The following is a 19070-nucleotide window of genomic DNA, read 5'->3' on the forward strand; positions in this document are numbered from 1 at the left end:
CAGAGCTGTCAGCACAGAGTTGTGTGCAACGTTCACAGCTCTGTGGTCTGGAGAGGATCTAGTCAGTGTTTCTGTTAGTGCTTGGACTTTGGGACAGATGGGAAGGCTGCAGGTGTCCAGGAAGGCAGGACTGGAATTTGAAATTACTTTACTGGACCAGAGATGTGACCTGGAAAACCTGTATGTGATTTAACAGGGACAAATGCAAGATATTGCAAGAGAGCAGGGACAATTCCCTGCACAAATACAGGATTGTGGGGAGGGAGTGTTCTGCCATCAGGGCTGGGGTTAGAGGGATAATCACCTGGATGGGACCTGGCATTACTGTGATGCTGTGAAACAGTCAGCTGTGCCACCACATAGAAATGGGAGCATCATGGCCAGGCACGTGAAAGGATCCCTCTGCACCAGGGAGGGCAGTGACAGAGCTGCACCCGTAGGACACCATGCAGCAAGGGCACAGCTCATGGGACATGGTCTGGTGAATAACGAGAAGGAGATTTCAGCCCAATGGGCTGGAGACGGGAAACACAACACTGCCGAGGCAGGACAGGTCTCTGCACTGACCACCCTGTGCAGGGTGAGGGGTTCAAACACTCCCCAGATTGGGAACAGTGGGATCACAGACATCTCCCTGGTGGGATGTGGGAGTAGGGGAGAGCAGGGGATGTTCACCCTAATACAGCCTCACACAGTTGGCATCACATCTCACAGAAACTGTGAATTGGACCGTAACAGCTTCCCTCCAGGAGCACCTTTGAGCTGCTTTGATTACAGCCATCGCTGCATCTCCTACAGCCGGTGGGACTGCAAGGCAGCCCCTCTTCTCTCTGCTTCACAGGGCTTCTCTCTTCCTTTTCTCCACAGGATAAAAATAATCCTTTCGTGTCAGCTCCATCACCGTGAGCAGCAAGACATTTTATTCATCTCTCATTTAAACAATTCCCCATTGAGCCCATCAAATTAATTTGAGCAAGGGCCATTTATTTGGCCTGCCTGCCGGCGCAGGTGTCTCCCTTTCTTTTCTTTCGGAAGAGGCTGGTAGGAAGCATGAGCATGAGCTGGGGAGAGGCTTGGCAAGGGCTGGGAGCAGAGTGACGGTTTTGATCAGGGCATGCAGGGGCATGGAGGTCTGTAGATTGATGCACCCAGTGTCAGGAAAAATGGAGGCAAAGTCTGCAAGTGAAGGCTTTTTACAGCAATGCATTTGGGATGTGTTTTACAACGGCAAAAACACCCTCTCACAGACAGGGAGCTGCCCTCTGTCTCCACTGTCAGTCTCAGCCCTTTCCAACCCAGGCCGGCTGTTTGGGGAAGGCTGTGTCAGGCTCTGGCAATGGCTCAGGAGGAGTTACAGGGATGTGCCAAACCTCAAGCTGTTCCTCTGGCCCTCGTAGCTGCATCTCTTCCTACTCCATGTAATGCCAGATTTCCTGCCTTTGTCACTGCAGCAAATACCACTGGGCTCTGCAATGGGGGACACTGTCCCAGAGTGCCCAGACAATGCCCAGGGACAAGGTATGTAATGCCACAAGCAAGGAAAAGCTGAAGAGTTTGAATAAAAGTAAAAGTCCACCTTCCTCAAGATCTGGGCCATTGTTGAGTTCAGTGAAGCAATGCAAAAACATGACTAGGATGGGTCTTGCAAATGAAGAACAGTGTCCCATTTGCCATCACTGCTGAGTGAGTCCTCAGGTGTCCAGGACACTGCACAGCCATAAGTAGAAGAGAATTAGTTACATTTTTCCACCTAAATTGCATGACCAGCACAAATGGAGGGCAAACCAACCCCTATGGAGGTGCAGAGGCAACAGATTGCTGCTCACCTGCATCCCAGGGTTTTGTGTGCTTTGCTGGCCAGGAAAACCATGGGATGCCTGCTCCTACCTGCTTGCACCACTATCCAGCTCCTCATCCTTTCCCTCGCACTATCTGCCCCACACCAGGACGTGTACTCTTGTCCTCTCTTTCTCACCCCTCTGTCTGCCAGGAGAGACAGCTGAGGGGCAGCAGAGCCAAGATGGGATTGCTGGGCTGGAGCTGTAACAGCGTGCACATCACTGCTGTGTCTGCTGGTGGTGGTTGAGCGTCTCTTGGTGCCTTGTGCCACTTCCTAGTTTTCACTAGTTCTCCAGGGACCTGGTTGCCCCACTTTGAAATTTTGGGCTTGACAGCCTGTGTCTTCCTGTGATGGACAAGGCAGGAGGCAGGAGAGCCTGACAGGCACTGGGGCCTGGTGGGACAGGGTTGTCCATCAGCCCACCCCGATGTCTGCTCCTCTCCTGAGGCATGACTGTTTTGGATGTGCCCCAAAAGCTCTCAGCAGGATGGAAGCACAAAGAGAGGCTGTAGAAGAGTAGATCCATGGTGTCTATGGACCTCTCACTTGGTCACTGTGACTCCCAGAGAGATGGGTGTCCTCATCCCACTTCAACATGGAGAGGACCTGCATCTCATCCGAGGAGATGCAGAGGCCAGATCCAGGACCAGGGCTGGGTCACCCAGGCCCCAGCCACTTCTTTGCACCACATCCTTATGATGAGCCATCACCTTGATCTTCAAACACACCCTGAGACTCAAGGGCTGAGCTAACAAGCTTTCCTCTTCCACACCTCTGCTGCAGAGCCAGCAATCAGCAATAGCTACACTCCCAAGAGCTGCTTGGGGCTCTCTGGCAAAAAAACAGCTCTTCCTCAGATGACCTGGAAGATAAGCATCCACGTTGCCTCCATCAGCAGGCAGCTGTAATCAGTTGTGGCAGGGGACTGAGCACCGAATAGCCTCTGCAGAAGAGGCTGCATGCTGGCAGACTTGCTCTCACATGCAGACATTGCTGGGAGAATGAGAGTCTCCCAAAAAGTCTCCCTCGCTGGATCTGCCAAAGGTACACTTTGAAAACGTCCTGTTCCCCTGGGCGTCCCTCTGCCTTTGTACCAGAGCAAAGAACTGGTGATTTCTCAGGTTCCTCCAATTTTCTGGAGGGGAATTAAGTCATGTGCATAGAAATAAATTCACAGAAGACAGCTAAAGAAAGAAACGGGGAGGAAAGGCAAGCCAAGCACACCGTGAGGCTGGGCAGTGCCTCTCTTGACATAACGTCATGCTGCACCCACTTGTCTGCTGCCACAGCTTTCTGACAGGGCACTGGGGAAAGCAGAGGCTTCGGCTCAAAGAGGAGCTGTGCAAGCTGAACAGGCATATTCAGCCAATCACGGATCTAACCAAAATGAAAGTCCTTTGAAGAAGTGAAGCAGGGCTCTTCATCATGCATTAGGCATTTCCCAGGACAGGCAGCGATGGGCTTATCAGTCTGCAGAGGAGCAAAGCCCAGGCTGCTGGGGCTTGGGGAACTTTAGGATGGCAGACACCAAAGTACAGATACAATCTCTTCACAAGGAAGAGGACACAATGCCTGCAGATGAAACAGTTCTTGTAGCAACATAACTGTGCTGGTGTGGAGAAATACAAGGAAGGAGTAAAATAAGGCCCCACTGAAAACCATCTTGCTTGGCCCAATTCAGATTTCAAGATTTCAGTTACTCTTGAATACCCAGAAGACAGCAAATCCAATGGACACACACCAGATTTATGTCCAGAGAGAGGCCTTTCTCTCAGTGACTTGACTATTATTGATCACAAAAGCAAATCCCCCTAGCATTTTTCTCCAAACCCCTAGTATTGCAAAATGGAGCAGCCTTGCATCACTTTCAAACATGGGAAACCCTTTTTATTACAAAGATCTTCAAAGAGGAAACTAGAAAGTCAAAGCCAGTCCTCCTGACTTTGTCAGTGTCCCCCCTGCAGCATGCAGCACCTCACAGGTTGAGACTTGTACTTTAGAAATAATTTACAAGTACTATTGAATTTTCTTAAAATGTGACCTTTTCTTGCTCCAGTTGCCACTGTTTCAATTTAACGTACTAAACACACTTTATCCTGACCACTGGGAACTGACTTCAGCTTAAAATAACTTGTAAATACGCTGATGTTGTCTCTCCACCAACTGCCAAACAGAGTGGTCACAGAAAGGAACATTACATAACAAAAGTAAGGTTGAAGACACGTGGCCAGGAACAGTGAAAAGAAGAAAAACCCCAGGTCTTTGACCTTGGGGCTCAGCAATCCTGCAGTTACATAGAGCTCTCTTCTCCCTTCACATAGTCTGATGCAACCCAGAAGTTATTTCGCCAAAAAAAGAAGAAAACTGATTTAATGAGAGAAGATTCAAGTCCTTTACTGCTGGCTTGTTTGGGTTAGCACTCCCTAACAGTGCTAGTTAGTAAGATTGCCACATCTGTTCAGGGATCCAGAATTCTTCATACCTGTCATGTGACACTCTTGGATATCTGGATTTGCTCCATGGAGCCACTCTCCTCTGCACAGTGATTATGTACAGAGTCTCCAGATAAATATCCAAAGGCTTCAGTTCTGCCTAAGAAGGGCAGGAGCCTGCTGGCACACGGACCATCTCCTTTCCCAAGAAACAGCTTTCTAGCACTAAAAAGTCCCCTTATTTTATCTCAGACTATGCTAGATTGGGAGGTAACCTAATGTGGAACAGCGGAGCAATAAGGGATCCTGGGGTGTTGTGAAGGTCTTCCTCCTAATGGGTTTCCCAGCACAGTGGCATGGCAGGAAAGTATGGCAGGGAAGGAGCAGGCAGAAGGGGCAGAGGAGCCTGCTTTTGTTAGTACATGTCAGCATTCACTTCAGTAGATGTTGATCTACAGTTATGAGTCACAGAACCGCATAGCAAAACAGCCATGGGTCACAAGCAATGCTGATCACGCCCTGGAAAGCTGCACACAAGCGGTATGGCCTCTCACTGGCCTCAGCGTGTGCTAGGACCAGCATATGCCAACAGCGGGGGACGGGGGGGGACAACGGGAACTGTCAGAGCAACCACCTCCAGCTCTTCCTGCTCCAAGGCAGGCTCAGAGTGACCTGTCCCTACAGACATGTCTCAAACCTGCTCTTCTTGAAGCAGAAACCTACTCTTCTCCATCACTGGGTTTCTTTCCTATACCAAGGAGTCAACATTGGTGTATTTGTCCTTACATGGCCTACACAAGTGACACAGAAAGCTGTGAACAGGCAGAAATAGGGTTTCACAAGTCCCTGGATCTACCCCACAGTGCTCAGCTCTCTCCCTAACAGCCCAGAGAGCAGCTATCTGCAACTAGCCTAAGTAACAGTGGAGGGACTGAAAGGAAATCAAAAAGCATTTGTAAATCTCAGAGGAAGGAAAGCCATCAAGCTGCAGGTCAGTTTTTATAAGACCCAAGATTATTTGTGTGTGCCTTCTTATCAGGGGGCCAATCTGCATCTGGAGGAGGCAGTCCTGGTATAAGCAAGGCACAGCAGCACTCAGTGCCAAATTTCTCCAGCACTGCTTGTGCTCTGTGCTTTTGGGTCACTGCGCAATTAGCCGGCCCTGAAGAGACGCAAGGAAATCGGCCACTGTTCAAACAGCACAGAAGCAACTGCGGGAATCTCAATGAGAGAGGAGCTTTTGCATGAAAACAGAGAGACTAGGAATTATACCACTAGAAGAGCAAGACTCAAGCCGTTTGGAGAGGAGAGGCAAGTGTTTTTCTCTCAGACAGAATAGTATCACATAAGAGCTGTTGCAATAGAAATTTTGGGGACAACATTTACTTCCCTCAGTGCTAAACCACTCACCAGTCCAAGACTGATGTGACCTCAGAGAATGTATCATCTAATCTACAGCTTCCTTCTGTACAGTCCTACACACAGATGGACTGTACCTCCTGGGACAGAAGGAGGAAGTTCAGGTTCATCTTCCTGTGCTGGTTGGTTCATCCCTCATAGCTACTGAAACACCTCCTACAGCTACAGGAAAACACTAAGAACTTCAGTTTCTCCCCATCACCCTAGGTAACAGCAATGCAGGGCTACAAAGCAGCAAAGTTCAGGATCAAACATCCCACTGTCTGTTCACACTGTCCTAGCTTAGTACCAGCTCTGGACCTGAGCTGCATCCCCCTGAGGCTGGGTATAGGGACAAACCCAGGGTCCCTTACTGAGAAAGCACTGTGTGTAGTGGGTGCTGCTGGGGAGTATGAGGAGGAAGCAACTTCGAGCCCCAGGAGATAGCAAAGGAGGCAGTGCTGGGGAGGGGGATAGGCTGAAGAAGAGATTTCAGCTACTCTCCTACCGTCCTCCTAAAACTTCACACACTTCCACCAATCTTCCCCAAATCCCCTTCTCTCCTTCACCTCCTGAAAACTCCAACATTCTCCCACTGTCCATCACACTCCCTCAAATCCTGACTGATCCCTCCCAGACCCTGCCATCAGCTATGGTCAAAGAGCCCAAGTGCTTCAGAGATGGCAAAATTCAATGCCCCTTCCTTGGCTGAGCAGTTTTGGGCTGGATCTGGCCAAAGGCAAAATCATCAGGGCTGCAACGAGGCAGTGGGGCACAGGGGGTCCAGAGCTGAACACTGACTGGTGTGATAAGGCACAGAAGGAGTGGAACAGCTGCCCAGCATATGCACATGGACAGGAAGGCTCAGAGCCACCCCATGCCCCTCTCTTGTCCCAAGCTGCTCACAGGCACCCAGTGTTGGACTCACAGGTGTGTGCCTGCAGCTCCTGACACACATGCAGCCCTGCCACTGCATCCTGGGATGGGATGGGCGAGCAGCTGTGTTCCCCTTCCCACTCCACTCATGCCCAGATAGACCCTGTCAGCCAGGATTTACTGCCTGGGAAGTAACTTGATTGTCCCCAAGGGACAGAGAAAGAGGTGACTTGCATGTGAAGAAACCAGTAGCAGGAACAGAGACTGAGATAATCATCCTAGATAATCCAGGATAAATATCCAAGACAAGCATCAGGCCAAGAAGCTGGCTGCCTCCCTGGCTGTCAGCCTGGATACTGGCCAATAAATTTGCCTTAGCCTCAGCAAATGCTGTATTGTAACCTTTGTTTGACCTGCTTTCTTTTCTTCTTCCACTCTGCTGTGATATCCCAACATTTCTAAAAACTCTTCACACTTTTTTGACTATCTTCTGCTTACTTTTGGCATTGACAGGGGCTGTGCCAGGCTATTTTAGCAGTTTTTTAAAAACAAACCAAAGCCCATGAGCAGCTACATTCCTCTGACTGTGATGACAAAATGTTTTAATTTCTTCCAACCCTCGAATGAAACCCGGAAGGCTTACTAATTAAACAGCTCTGCCCCAAACTGATTCTTCTTACAGCAATGCTTCCCTCGGGTGAACTCAACCACCAAGGTCATTACAAATTAGGAATGATACTTTATTAGTTAAACAATTCCTGCCTGACAACCGCTACAATATTTAAGGAGCACTTGGAGTCCAAAAGTGGCTTGGATGACAGCAGAGAGTTACTTGTTCCTATTGCTGAATGTTAAAATACTGCAAGCATTTCTGCCCCACCTCTGAGCTCTGAGAAGGACCCAAACTAGTTTCACCAGGTCTTCTTGCACAGGGCAGTATCTGCTGGCATGAGTTTTCTGCCAAGGAGGGCTGGGTGCTTAAGGAGACGGGTGTTTGGCATGGCCAATGCAGGACCAATGCAGGTGGCAGTTTTATTGCAAACCCACCTTCAGCAAGCTCTGCTCTCTGCCTCTGTTGGTCTTCCCACAAGGTTTGGGTTCAGCTGTCTTTGACCCCCCACCCTCCATGTCTCCAGGCTCTTGGAGCTGGTGCTTGGCAGTTGAGTAGTATGTTCCCAGAGGACTCCCAGAAGACTCACATAATCTAGAGACAACAGCAAAAGGCACACAAAACCTCTACCAGGATCATACCTCATGGAAATAAATACAGCTCATTGTCTCAGGTCAAGGGGATGTCTGTCCCACTCCAGAGAGTTCTGCTTGTGGGGCTAGGGAGGGCTCCAGGACCCAAATCACCAGGGCAAAGACACAGGGACACCCACTGTGCTTGGCACAAGCACAGGGACCTCTGTACCCTCTGCACACACAGATGTGCCCTTGACACAAGTGTCTGATAGGTGGCAGAGCCCCTGTCCTCAGCTTCCTCTCAACAACAAATACACCTTTTCCCATCTGCCACTAAATGATTTAGGAAACCAAAACTCACAGGGAGTTTTAGGCATTTTTTGAAGCTTTTACTGTGTGTCTTGGTGAAAGTCGCTTCTGAAAATGCCACCTGAGTGCTTTCAAAAAGTTTCTGCCTTGGCATATTTGTTCTGCCAAGTGTTCATAAATGAGGCTGTGCTAACATCACTGACAGCAAAACTTGGAGTATTAAATAATACTTCTTAAATATCCCAAAGTGGTTTACAAACATGAATTAATTAAGCTGCAGATCAACCCTGCGAATTATTTAAAGAGCTCCCCTCCTCACTCAAGGACATGAAGAGAGGAATGAACCAAGGTCAGACAAGAACCCAGGAGTCCTTACACTCCCTATTTCTGCTTATCTACCGTACTGGCTTTAACTAACAGGCAAACCAGAATAAATTCAGAATGGCTGAAATCCCACCGGGATGAAGTTAGCTCAGTATCTCTTGGTAAGCCCTATGTTGGAAGCCCAGTGACAGCCAAGGAAACTGCAAAATATGGAGCAGACAGCACAGCGCCTATTTTTAGGGGAAGAACAGGGTTTAGAATGACATGTGGCTATTAAGAGCTCTCTCAAAAAAGGGTGATAAGTCTGCTAGTCATACCTGTCAAAAGCAGCTGTCCCAGCTGTGTGGGAAGATGGTGAAGAAGTTTCACAGGCAAACTCCTGTGATGCTGGTGTGAAACAGAATGGCAGTGGGACCTGGATGAGGCCCTGAATGCTCTGTCCCATTGGTACCCTGAGTTCTGCCACACCTCAGCAAAAGGCACCTTCCCATCTCCAAAGCAGTTGATGGAAACAAGACCAGGCAGCTTTGCTCACAGATGCTGGAGTTGGTGTGAAGGCCCCAACCTCCAGATGCACTGGCCATGGCTTGTCTTTCTGGGTGTTGGACAGGTTTCCCCACTGGGGTCTGCAGGGATCAAGTGCTGGAGAGAACAGACTGGGGTACCTAGGTACCAAATCAGGCACAGACAGGTTTCTGTATTTGCCAGGAAATGGATGGGATGTCAGGACTCCTCTGCATATGGATATTCTGTGACGGTTAACTTGGCTTTGGGAACTTCCAGAAAAGAGGGAGAAGTGAAGTCATTTTACAGAGGAAAGCTGGCTGCACAGGGTAAAGGTTTAAAGAGCATGCCATCTTGATCTTCAGATGAGCCAGGATCAATACCCTGGAAGTACATTTGACTCCCCACAGTGAGATGATACTTTGCTGAACACGGCTGGAGGTTTGCTGCTAACTAAGGACATGAGGACTGGTGCTGGCACAGGAAGAAAGTGGACAGGAGGATGCAGTGGATGGCATTTCCCATTATGCCAGGGCTTGACTTCCCTCTGTTAAAGCACCCTCTCGCAGCAGATAAACCTTCTCACCATAGGGTCCTGGACACAGATATTTGGTGCAGCAGATGCCACATCAGCCACGAAAGATGAGCTCACTTGTCCACTTGTGGCACTGAAAGGCTGCTGAGCTGGCTGGGCCATATCTGCCACCTTACCACTACACTGCATGTCATCTGTTTTAAATTCTCATCTCTTTCAGAGAAGAGTTTGCTGTAGCCAGGGGACCTGCACACATCACCAGCCATGCCTTAACATCCATTCTTCTCTGCATGTGCAAGAAACAATCAGTGTTTAGTGTCCCTTCAAACCTAACCAAGCAAGCAGAAGACAGATAGCTTAATAACATCAGAGCAGCAGAGTCCATTTCCATCCCATTTATTTGTTGCCTGGGATATGGTACCTATTGGTTTAAGGTCAGCAATAAGTGATTGAGCCACTCCTGAACTCACAGTTTAAACTGCTTTGTCAACAACATGCAATTTGCCTCTGAAGAAAGTTGACAAAGGGAGATGACGACATTCATTCCTGCACGGAGGGTTGCTGCTGGACGCCAGGAGTGGAAGGAGACATTCGAATTCATTCTGACCCACAGCACAGTATTGCTGGGTGCTGCTCAGCCCACAGCTTGGGTGTGGAGGAGAGAATCCATTTTTTATGTGTGTGTGACCCATCACCACCACTGAACCCTTGTGCAGCTAGGGTCCATGGCAGACACAGTGCTTGCCCACGCCAGGAAGGACTCATAAAGCAACCAGGAAATTTGTCTTGAGCTAAGCTGATGACAGCCCTGAGAGCTTGCATGGTCTCGGGCTGTGGTTTCAATGGAAATAGAAAAGCGAAAAGCATGTAAGACATTCTCCTCCACACCCCCTGAGCCCAGCCCCAAGTAGACTGCCACATTACTGTGTTTTCTATGCCCTGTCAGCACAGGGAAGATTTGCATTGCCAGTGGTGTCGAGCTGAAGAAACTTTTTAAAAATCATTCAGAAGACTCTGGAGTGACACCAGGGTGATTAGTTCCTGGCCAATGACCCTGCCTAATACAGTGGGTTTGTAGAGGGGTATATAAATAAAAGATGATCATCTTGAGAGATTGCTTTCTTGGATCAGTTCTAAAAAGCTTGAAACTGAAAAAGCTCCACTATTTAGAGACAACTGGATATGAGAATTACACAGGCTCAGAAAGGACACTGCATTTACAGCCATTCAGCTCATAGCTGAATGAAGCCCAGAAAGAAAGTCTAGTAAAGGATCAATGTGGGAGAGAGAGTTCATCATCCTTCATGACTGGCCCTCATGGCTGGGTGGGAAAAGGGGCTTCACCAACTCAGAGGCACATGCATCTCCTTGCTGTCACTTGAGCAAGGATCCCAAGTCTCCTCACAAATTAAAGACAGTGCTTGCTCATTTACAGGAGAGATGACACAGTGGCCAGGGACAGGTTCTGATAATTCAGAAGCTCAAAGACAGACAGAATGGGCTCTGTGGGAGCGCTCAGGAAGGAGTTGAGACCTTCTTTACTTGGTTTCAAGGAGTTTTGCAAATAAAACCCAAAGCTCAGAAAAGATGTGAACTTTGGGAAACAAATGAACCTCCGTAGAGCTTCTGGGCTTGTCTGGACCATGGTGAGAAAGTACCCACAGACAGCAAATTCCCTTCCCACCAGTACCCGCTTCTGCCCAAGAGTGAACTAAGCCTTCTTCCTCATACAGGAACAGAGGGCAGCGATCCAACATCCCAGACATCCTACCCAAAAGGCTTGAGATAATCTTAAGCACCTTGTTAGTAAGAGCAGCTTTGCCAACATCTTCGCACAGAAGGAGAAGGCACAGTGATAAGGTACAAAGGGATCTGCTGTGTTTGGTACCTCCATTAGGGGAATGCAGGTCCTCCTTACCTTGGGCATCCTGCGCAGATTTGGAGAGAGCTTCAAGGAGGTAACGTGGCCTCGTTCATCTCCAATGATGACAACAGGGTAGACAGGGTTAAACTGGATATGGGTTATTTTATTTTTCTTCTTGGCCACCACTAGCTGGGTGCAGAGAGCTTCATACTTATTAATGCTCAGATCAAACACATGGGCCTGGGGAAAAAAGGCAAAGAACACAAAAGGGATTAATCAGGCAAGAACATCACGCAGCAGCAGAATGATGGCTGGAGAAATCAGAGAGAAAATGGTCCCATGGAAAGGCAGCTTCAGCACACAATTACCATCTGCTGTCAGGGCCTTTGTCCTCTTTTAAGTAACCAGTGTGCAGAAGCTGCCTACTGCTTTTGAGGGACTGTCCCCCTCCTGAAGGGACTCATGGAGTGAGGACTAGTTCCCTGCTGTGGGTGCAAGCTCTCTCCAAGACCCTTGGCAAGGCTCCAGATGATCCAGGCTGGAGACGGCTAAGAGCCAGCATTGCTAACTCCACAGGTCTTAATCTCCCTTCTCAGTGCTGCAAGTAATGAGACAACCAGGTGTTAAATCAGAGTCTAACACAGATTGATGCACAAAGTGGGGAATGCTGTCAGAAATACTTATTACCCCTTATTGCAGAGCTTTCCAACATTTCCAGCTTAATAATAACATTAAAGACTCAAACCAGTAATTAATAGGGAAGTGATGGGAACATGGACAGTATGATTAAGGGCGTACCCCGGGGTAAAGCCAGGGAAGCACAGGCAAATGCACAACGGAGGCAGCTCACCCAAGTCCACCTTCTTCAGATGCTATGCCTGCACACGTTCTCCCACAGCAGGGAGAAGTGCCAGGTAAAGACTGGCCAAATGGGAAAGGCACTGATACATCAGTGCCATAGGTGTGCTGCATCACCAACTGCACGATAATGCTTGTTTCATCGTGACTCCGGAGGGAACAGTGGTAGTTACTTGAGAGAATGTGTTAACCTAACATTATCTCCCAATAATTGCAATTAGCTCCCATCATTGTTACAGCCTGCAAAGGCTAATAGAACATGACATCCCTCTTCCCCAGTGCCGAAGAGACCAGTCTCCAGCATGCTGGACCTTGAATCCACTGTGGAGACTTTCAGCCTTATGTTTCTTTTCCCTTTTCTGTCTTCAGAAAAACTAAGGAAGGGAATATTTTATGCTAACAAGTATGGTGGGAATATGGGGGAAATTAGGACTGAACTACTTGTACATCTCCTGCCAGCTGTGTCTTGTTTACCAGCACTTAGGAGACAGATGAGACGTATTATTTCAACATTGTGCCATGCTTACAATTTGAATCTAGGAATTATCTGAAATCAGACAGAGTTACCCTATAAAAGCTTATTCCAAAGAGAATGGAAGATTTTGTATCAAATCAGTATATGTACCGTCCCATCGCTCACCAGTGAGTTGGTGAATTTTATCTGAACCTGTGTACAGCAAAGAGCCGGGCAATGTGCAAGAACACATCCCAGGCAGTCTCATGAGCTGTTGTGTCTTTGTAGGAGTCAACATCTAGCAATTTGTGATGTCCTTGGTCTGGGCAGGAGCACCATGCAAAGGTTTTACAGATGCAGAAAACAAGATGAGGAAGACTCCCTCCAGACTGAAGTAAAATAAGACTTTTCCAGACCGGGAATAGCTTGAAAAGTGAACAGGGTTCTCAGACATATTTTGAATAAATCCATGACAGTATAATTCAAGAAGGGAATTCAAAACATCAGGCACAGATGAGAATCTGCAGTTTCAAGAGTCCTTACCAAGTGTCCTAGTTTTGGCTGGGCTAGAGCTAATTTATTTTTTTTTTCTTTCCTTCTTAGTAGCTAGAACAGTGCTGTGTTTTGGATTCAGTATGGGATTTGATATGAAAAGAATGTTGATAATGTACTGATGCTTTTAGTTGTTGCTAAGAAATCAAGGACTTTTCAACATCTCATGGCCTGCTAGTGTGTAGGTACAGAAGCAGCTGGGGGACAGCACAGCCAAAACAACAGACCCAAATTGGCCAGTGGAATATTCCACATCATCTAACGTCATGTTCAACGTATAGACAAGGGTTGGTTGGGAAGCTCCGCTAGGGTTTTCAGGATGGTGGTTTCAGGATTCTCTCCTCTCTGGGATCACAAGCCAGGGACAGGGTGGGCATCAGTCAGTGGGTGGTGAGCAATCACATTGTGCATCACCCATTTGTATTTTCTATTATTACTATTGTTTTCATCATTATTATTTTAATTTTATTTTATCTCAATTATTACATTGTTTTTATCTCAACCTCCGAGTCTCCTTACTTTACCCCTCCAACTCTTTCCCCCATTCCCTGGGGGTGGTGGAGGGTGAGCAAGTGGCTGCGTGGTGTTTGGCTGCTGGCCGGGTTTAAACCACAACACCAGTCAGCAGAAGCATAGGTAGAAAAAAAGATTTCATTCTTATCTGCTCAAAATATCAGATGCCAGCATTAAATTCTGAATCTAGACCTGACACTTGAGGTCCCACAGTCCAGCCAAGGTAATCCCAATTTCCTGCCTCTAGACATAAATAAAGGTGACTGTCCTGGCTTGTACTTTATGCCTGCTGTCTTACTATCTCTGAAAAGGAACAAGCTCTCTTTCAAGCATATCAGTTCCCCATGACCCACACTCACCGAAGATTTAATTTCTTGCCTCACAGAATACATTTTTATTAATTTAAGGGCATGATTCATCCACCTCCCCACTCCCCGCAATGGTGCAAGCTCAATGCTTAGTAACCTGAGAGCCTGGGAAATGCCCACTGCTTGAGTAGCATCAATTAATCTAGAAAAAAAAGCAACATGGAATTAGTGGCCAGGTTTCTTTTTGGCAGCCAGGTCTGCACTGCTGTTCCATGTATGTATCACACTTGCACACCCTACCCAGCACTGCAGTAAGATGGCATGTCTGAAGGCTCAGTGCGGAGCAATGCAAATTACTCTGGGTGAGGCTGTTTTTCAAAAATGTCAGTGACAGCCCAGACAAGCACAATGCCTGGGACAAGAACGTGAAATCATCAGCAATGTGGAGAAGGTCAAAAGCAAACAAGTTTATGAATGTTCCTACTATAAAGCTCCTCTTTTATGAGCTTCTAAACAAATGGGCTTGTTTCCCTTTGCCAAGGGAATCATGGAAAAGAACAAACTATTTCAGTTCTTCAGCTGGAAACATCAGCCTCATATCAGCTGTCAGATGCTCCAGATGGAGGGGTGGGCCACAGGCATTAGGAAGGACTTCAGAGGCTTTGATTTAGAGGCTTACAGGCACTCTCAGGAGAGAGGGAAATGGGGTCAGACCAACACTGTTATTGGTGTTTGGAAGTAACCTGAAAGGAGCACAGGGCTTCCCACAACACTTGAGGCAGCTTAAAAGTGCTGTAAGGCAGCGGAGCTGCACGTGACCAGCAGCATCTGCAGATCTGCCTGGGGCTTGGGGCAGGGTTTTCTGCTCAAAGAATGAGAAACTGTAAACCTCTCTCTTGAGGTTCCTAGTCCCACGAGCTGCCCTGCTGGCTCAGGTTTTGGGATTAAGGATTATGGAGTGGGATCCAGTTGGATCTCCCACCCCAGAGACTCACCAACAGCACACAGCTGCTCTCGGTCCCACTGCCCCGGTGGCCCCTTTCCCCCCAGACTATAGATCACTGCTTACACACAAAGGCAGCCTCTCAGGTCTTGCAAGATGACCCCTCTCCAAGTATACGACCCAGAGAAGTGCAACCACGACCCACACAAATGCCACCCAACCCCACGTGTGACTTGAGTATCAGGTTCATGGGGAGCCAGAATGACCAGAGCCAGAGACACATGGAAACCCTCTCCATGGAGAGCAGGTGCCTCCATAGGGCACCCTTCTTCTCAGGGCAGGCACTCACTCATCCAACAGTACCTGGATGAGAGCTGCTACCCAGACACCGTCAGGCAGCTGGTGCAAATTGACATTTTAATAACTTTCCACAAGTGGCAGACAAGCATATTTGTTGATACACAATATGCCATGTTGTCCTGGGCCCTTACAGCTCACAGGGCACGCCTGCTTCCACCCATCTGGACCCCACTGCCTCACTCAGTACCATAGCATCACCCAGAATTTTATCTCCAGCAACACAGCAAGGCAGCAATGCTTGTCAGAATGTGACACTTCGCAGTTCAATGAATCCATGGGAAACACAGTAACTTGCCCAGGGTCCCTAAAGCAGAAAGTGTAACTTTGATGGGAAGACAGCATATAGCAACACAGCAGTGTGGTGCCCTATGCTGGGACACCAGCTTGAGTTTTAATGTTGCCGAGAGCTGTGTAGGAACAAAAAGCAAGTCAAAGCAGTGTCCTTGTCAGAGCTTACAAACCAGTGAGGGTCTCCCTGTGAATAGCCCCTCTTCCCTGTTACCTCTGCACTTCTCATGTTGCCTAGACTGGTCCCAGCACTTCCCTCCCTGGAGATGCTGAGACCTGGGGCCACCACACTCACACTCAACCAGGAGCAGTTTAGAAACTACAGAGTGGAGGTTTCAAACCTCTGATTTTCAGCCTCAAAAAGTGTTTCCATTGTGGCGCATGTCCCCAGAGAGGGAGCTGGAGCCTCCTGACAATAAACTTGCTTTTATCAGATACCTTCTGCAGATTCTTAGAAGGAAATCAGGGACCTGCAGGGTCTGCAGCCCTGCTGCTTGCAGACCACAGCAGACACCTTCATTCTTTCTGCTAATAAGCATTCAGATAATGGGAAAGGGCATTTCAGTTCTTTTGTTACAGAGTCCTTAGGAACAGTATGTGGCCACTTCCTCAGAGGGACATAAATCAGACTCTAAGAACAAGAAACCTGGGGAGAGGCACAGAGAATGAGATAAAAGAAATCTGAAAACGTCTGAAATAGGAAAGTGCAAGAACTCACCTTTGCTTCCTGCAGCTAAGCTGCAGATCCCCAGGGATAAGAAAGCATGGGGCAGTAATCAATGACTCCAACAGCTGTTTTATTTATGGTCCCTGTAAAACTGCGTGCCCACCCCAAGGAAGTGCAGAAGGGCACATACCAACCTCCAAATGATGCCCAAGCTATTGAGCTAAGTAGTTCCTTGAAGCATGGGGATTTATGAGCTGGCATCAACAACTATCTAAAGAAACCTTGACTCACAATACCAAAGTGCTGGACAGTCTGATGGTAGATAGGTCAGGCAGATACTCAAAGCAAACTTCTCCTTGATGGAAGTAACTCTGGTAAGTCAGTAGCCCCTGAAAAGAAGCATTGAATTTAAGCAGATGCCCAGTTATCTCTGAGATGGGATCAGGTGAATCCTGCAGTCACTGTCTGATGCTTTTTATTCAATAAGAACATTTTTAAATTACCATCAGGGTAACCACAGAGCCTCCACGCTTGATGTACAGGCAATAATGGATCTAACTCTGCTGTGTTACTGTTGCAGAAAATATTTGACATAAATGAGCTGCTTTGATGCCTGACTCTTAAACAGCCAGAGAAGAAATCCAGCTCAGTTGCCCCCAGACCAACAGCTCCTCCATCTATGAATCACACAAATGTATTCCACCTCTCAAAATCCAGCAGTTCTCCACTGAGGCTCTGCACGGCTGCTCTGTAAGCATGGCACAGTGCATGTCCAAAGCTATTACCATAGCTCCAGTATCAAAACACATTCAGAGTTTTGAACGTCTCATTTCTCCCCACCCGCTCTGCAAACCGCACTTACAGTCTGAAAGTCAGCCTAGGCTCACCTGCTCAGCAGCTCTGAGGTGATTTGGACCCCTCTGTCCTTCCACTCCACTGCCACCCCCTGCCCTGCAGCACAGCAGCCTCACAAGCCCAGGGAGAGAAATGACAGGGGATCTGGGAGAGAGCTGAACCCTCTGAACAGCGCCACTTGAAAGCAACCAACTTCTCTGTCAGCAGAACAAACTACTTGACTTTTGTGACCCATGAAGAAGGGAACTGAAGAACTACTTTGATCTACCCTGCCTTTATTGCATGCCTCGACCACACACCGGGTCTGTAGTGGCTGCAGCCTTTGCTTTCCTTTTCTTCCAGGCTTGCAAGCCCTCATTCCCCAGCAGTGGTCTGGGCAATGCTAGCATGTTCAAAAACAACCTGACGGCAACCAGAACCAAGGCTGAAGGGAAATATATATGTATGTAAGAACAAGGCAGATGTACCTGGTAACTTGGCAACAAAGAATAAATCAGTGCAAGAGCAAAAGGTGAGGGATAATTTAATATCATGCTGCCCTTTACCAGTTGACATCTCTTTCACTGCTTGGTTTTCACTGTGCTTGTGATGGATTTACCTCATTTTCTTGACTGAATCATGATACCTCCTCCATTTGCAAACTCCACAGATGATTTGTTTCAAACTCTCATGTAATATATTTAACAAGTGGGCAAGCCAATCCCAGCCCTGTCTAGCACCAAGACAGCTGCTGGAGCATCCTAAAGGCACTGGGCAGGCAGGGCAGGCCCAGCTTGCATCAAAGCCAAGCTGCCATGCAGTGGAGGCCTTACTGTAAATGATTTCTATACTCCCACTGCAGCCAGAACAGCCTCCAATAGTTAATTTTCTCTAGGAGGACATTTTCAAGTTACAAATAAGGGTTGTAAGACAGTCCTTGGTCCCTCTGACACCCGGGGCCATCAGAGGCTTGGCAGGGTGAGAGAAGACCCAACTCAGAAAACATTCACTGCCTCCCTGTTTCTATAGTGATGACACAGGAATGCTGGTCCTCAGCTGCCCCTATAGCAGCACCAGACAGACCCTAAAATTCACAGGCTTTCACAGCACTGTCGTGCTACTAGCAACAGGATGGGCTGCAGCTCTGTTACAGGTATGTTCAGAAGTACTTTTGAGCACAGGAGGAGGAGCAAGCACCTGTGAAAGCTGCTTTTTGGGATGAGCAGGGTCAGCTTTGCCAGTCAGGAGCTGGCTGTATGTCCTGGGGTGGGTACGAGAGAGGGCTAAGCACATCGTTCTGCCCTGCAGCATCCCAGCCTCCTGCTCCAGGGTGCGTGACACGGTGGGGAGGAGAATGTCTGTGTCATCTGGCTTAATTGTAGGAGTTGCTTCACTGTAGGGCTGCATCTCTCAGCTTTTCCTCATTCAGTAAGAACTGGGTCGCTCCCAATTTGACATGGTAGGAAAACAGCATCAGCCTCAGCTGATTTGGCTCAACTCCCACGAGTCAGTAAGAAATCAAAGCCTCGGCATGGAGAAGAGCTGCTATTCATTCAGGCAGGCTGAGGACCATTTGACCTCTTCTGGAAACCCTGTCACATTGTTTTACAAGGAAGTCCTTGTTTATCTGAGCTAACTTCCTTGTCAGTTACCACTTCTACCAGCCTGGCTCTGCTCTGAGGGTTTCAGTGATTAGGATAATGTCTTTCATGTCTTGGTCCTGCACGCTTCTGAATGCTGTTATCTGGTGCTAAATAGTTGATATATCATACCCCTGTGCTGGTTGCACTACAGCTTGGTCTAATATGATTCTCTTATACTGCCAGTGACTCTCTTTTTTTGCCTCTTTAATAGCATGCTTTGGAATGAATCACAAAGCCTCCTTCTGCTCTTCACTTTTGTACTAAATTTACTTTCCAAATCACTTCTGAAAGGTGAAAGTCAAACAGAGAAACTAATCTGTACTGAACTCATGCAATAGCTAGGCTGACGATAGCAGCCAGTACCTCTGCGCTACATTGCAATC

At 47.9% G+C, this 19070-nt stretch overlaps 1 protein-coding gene across 1 annotated transcript in view; it reads right to left on the bottom strand.

Moving 5' to 3' along the window:
• Positions 1-19070, bottom strand: part of DNAI1 (dynein axonemal intermediate chain 1) — a 152661-nt gene that overhangs the window by 19570 nt on the left and 114021 nt on the right. The window contains exon 24 of the mRNA XM_074813687.1: positions 11322-11507. Within this exon, the coding sequence (XP_074669788.1) occupies positions 11322-11507 (186 nt within the window). The remainder of the gene's footprint in view (positions 1-11321; positions 11508-19070) is intronic.

Source organism: Strix aluco, chromosome Z (assembly GCF_031877795.1).
Source record: "Strix aluco isolate bStrAlu1 chromosome Z, bStrAlu1.hap1, whole genome shotgun sequence".
Classification (NCBI taxonomy): Eukaryota; Metazoa; Chordata; class Aves; order Strigiformes; family Strigidae; genus Strix; species Strix aluco.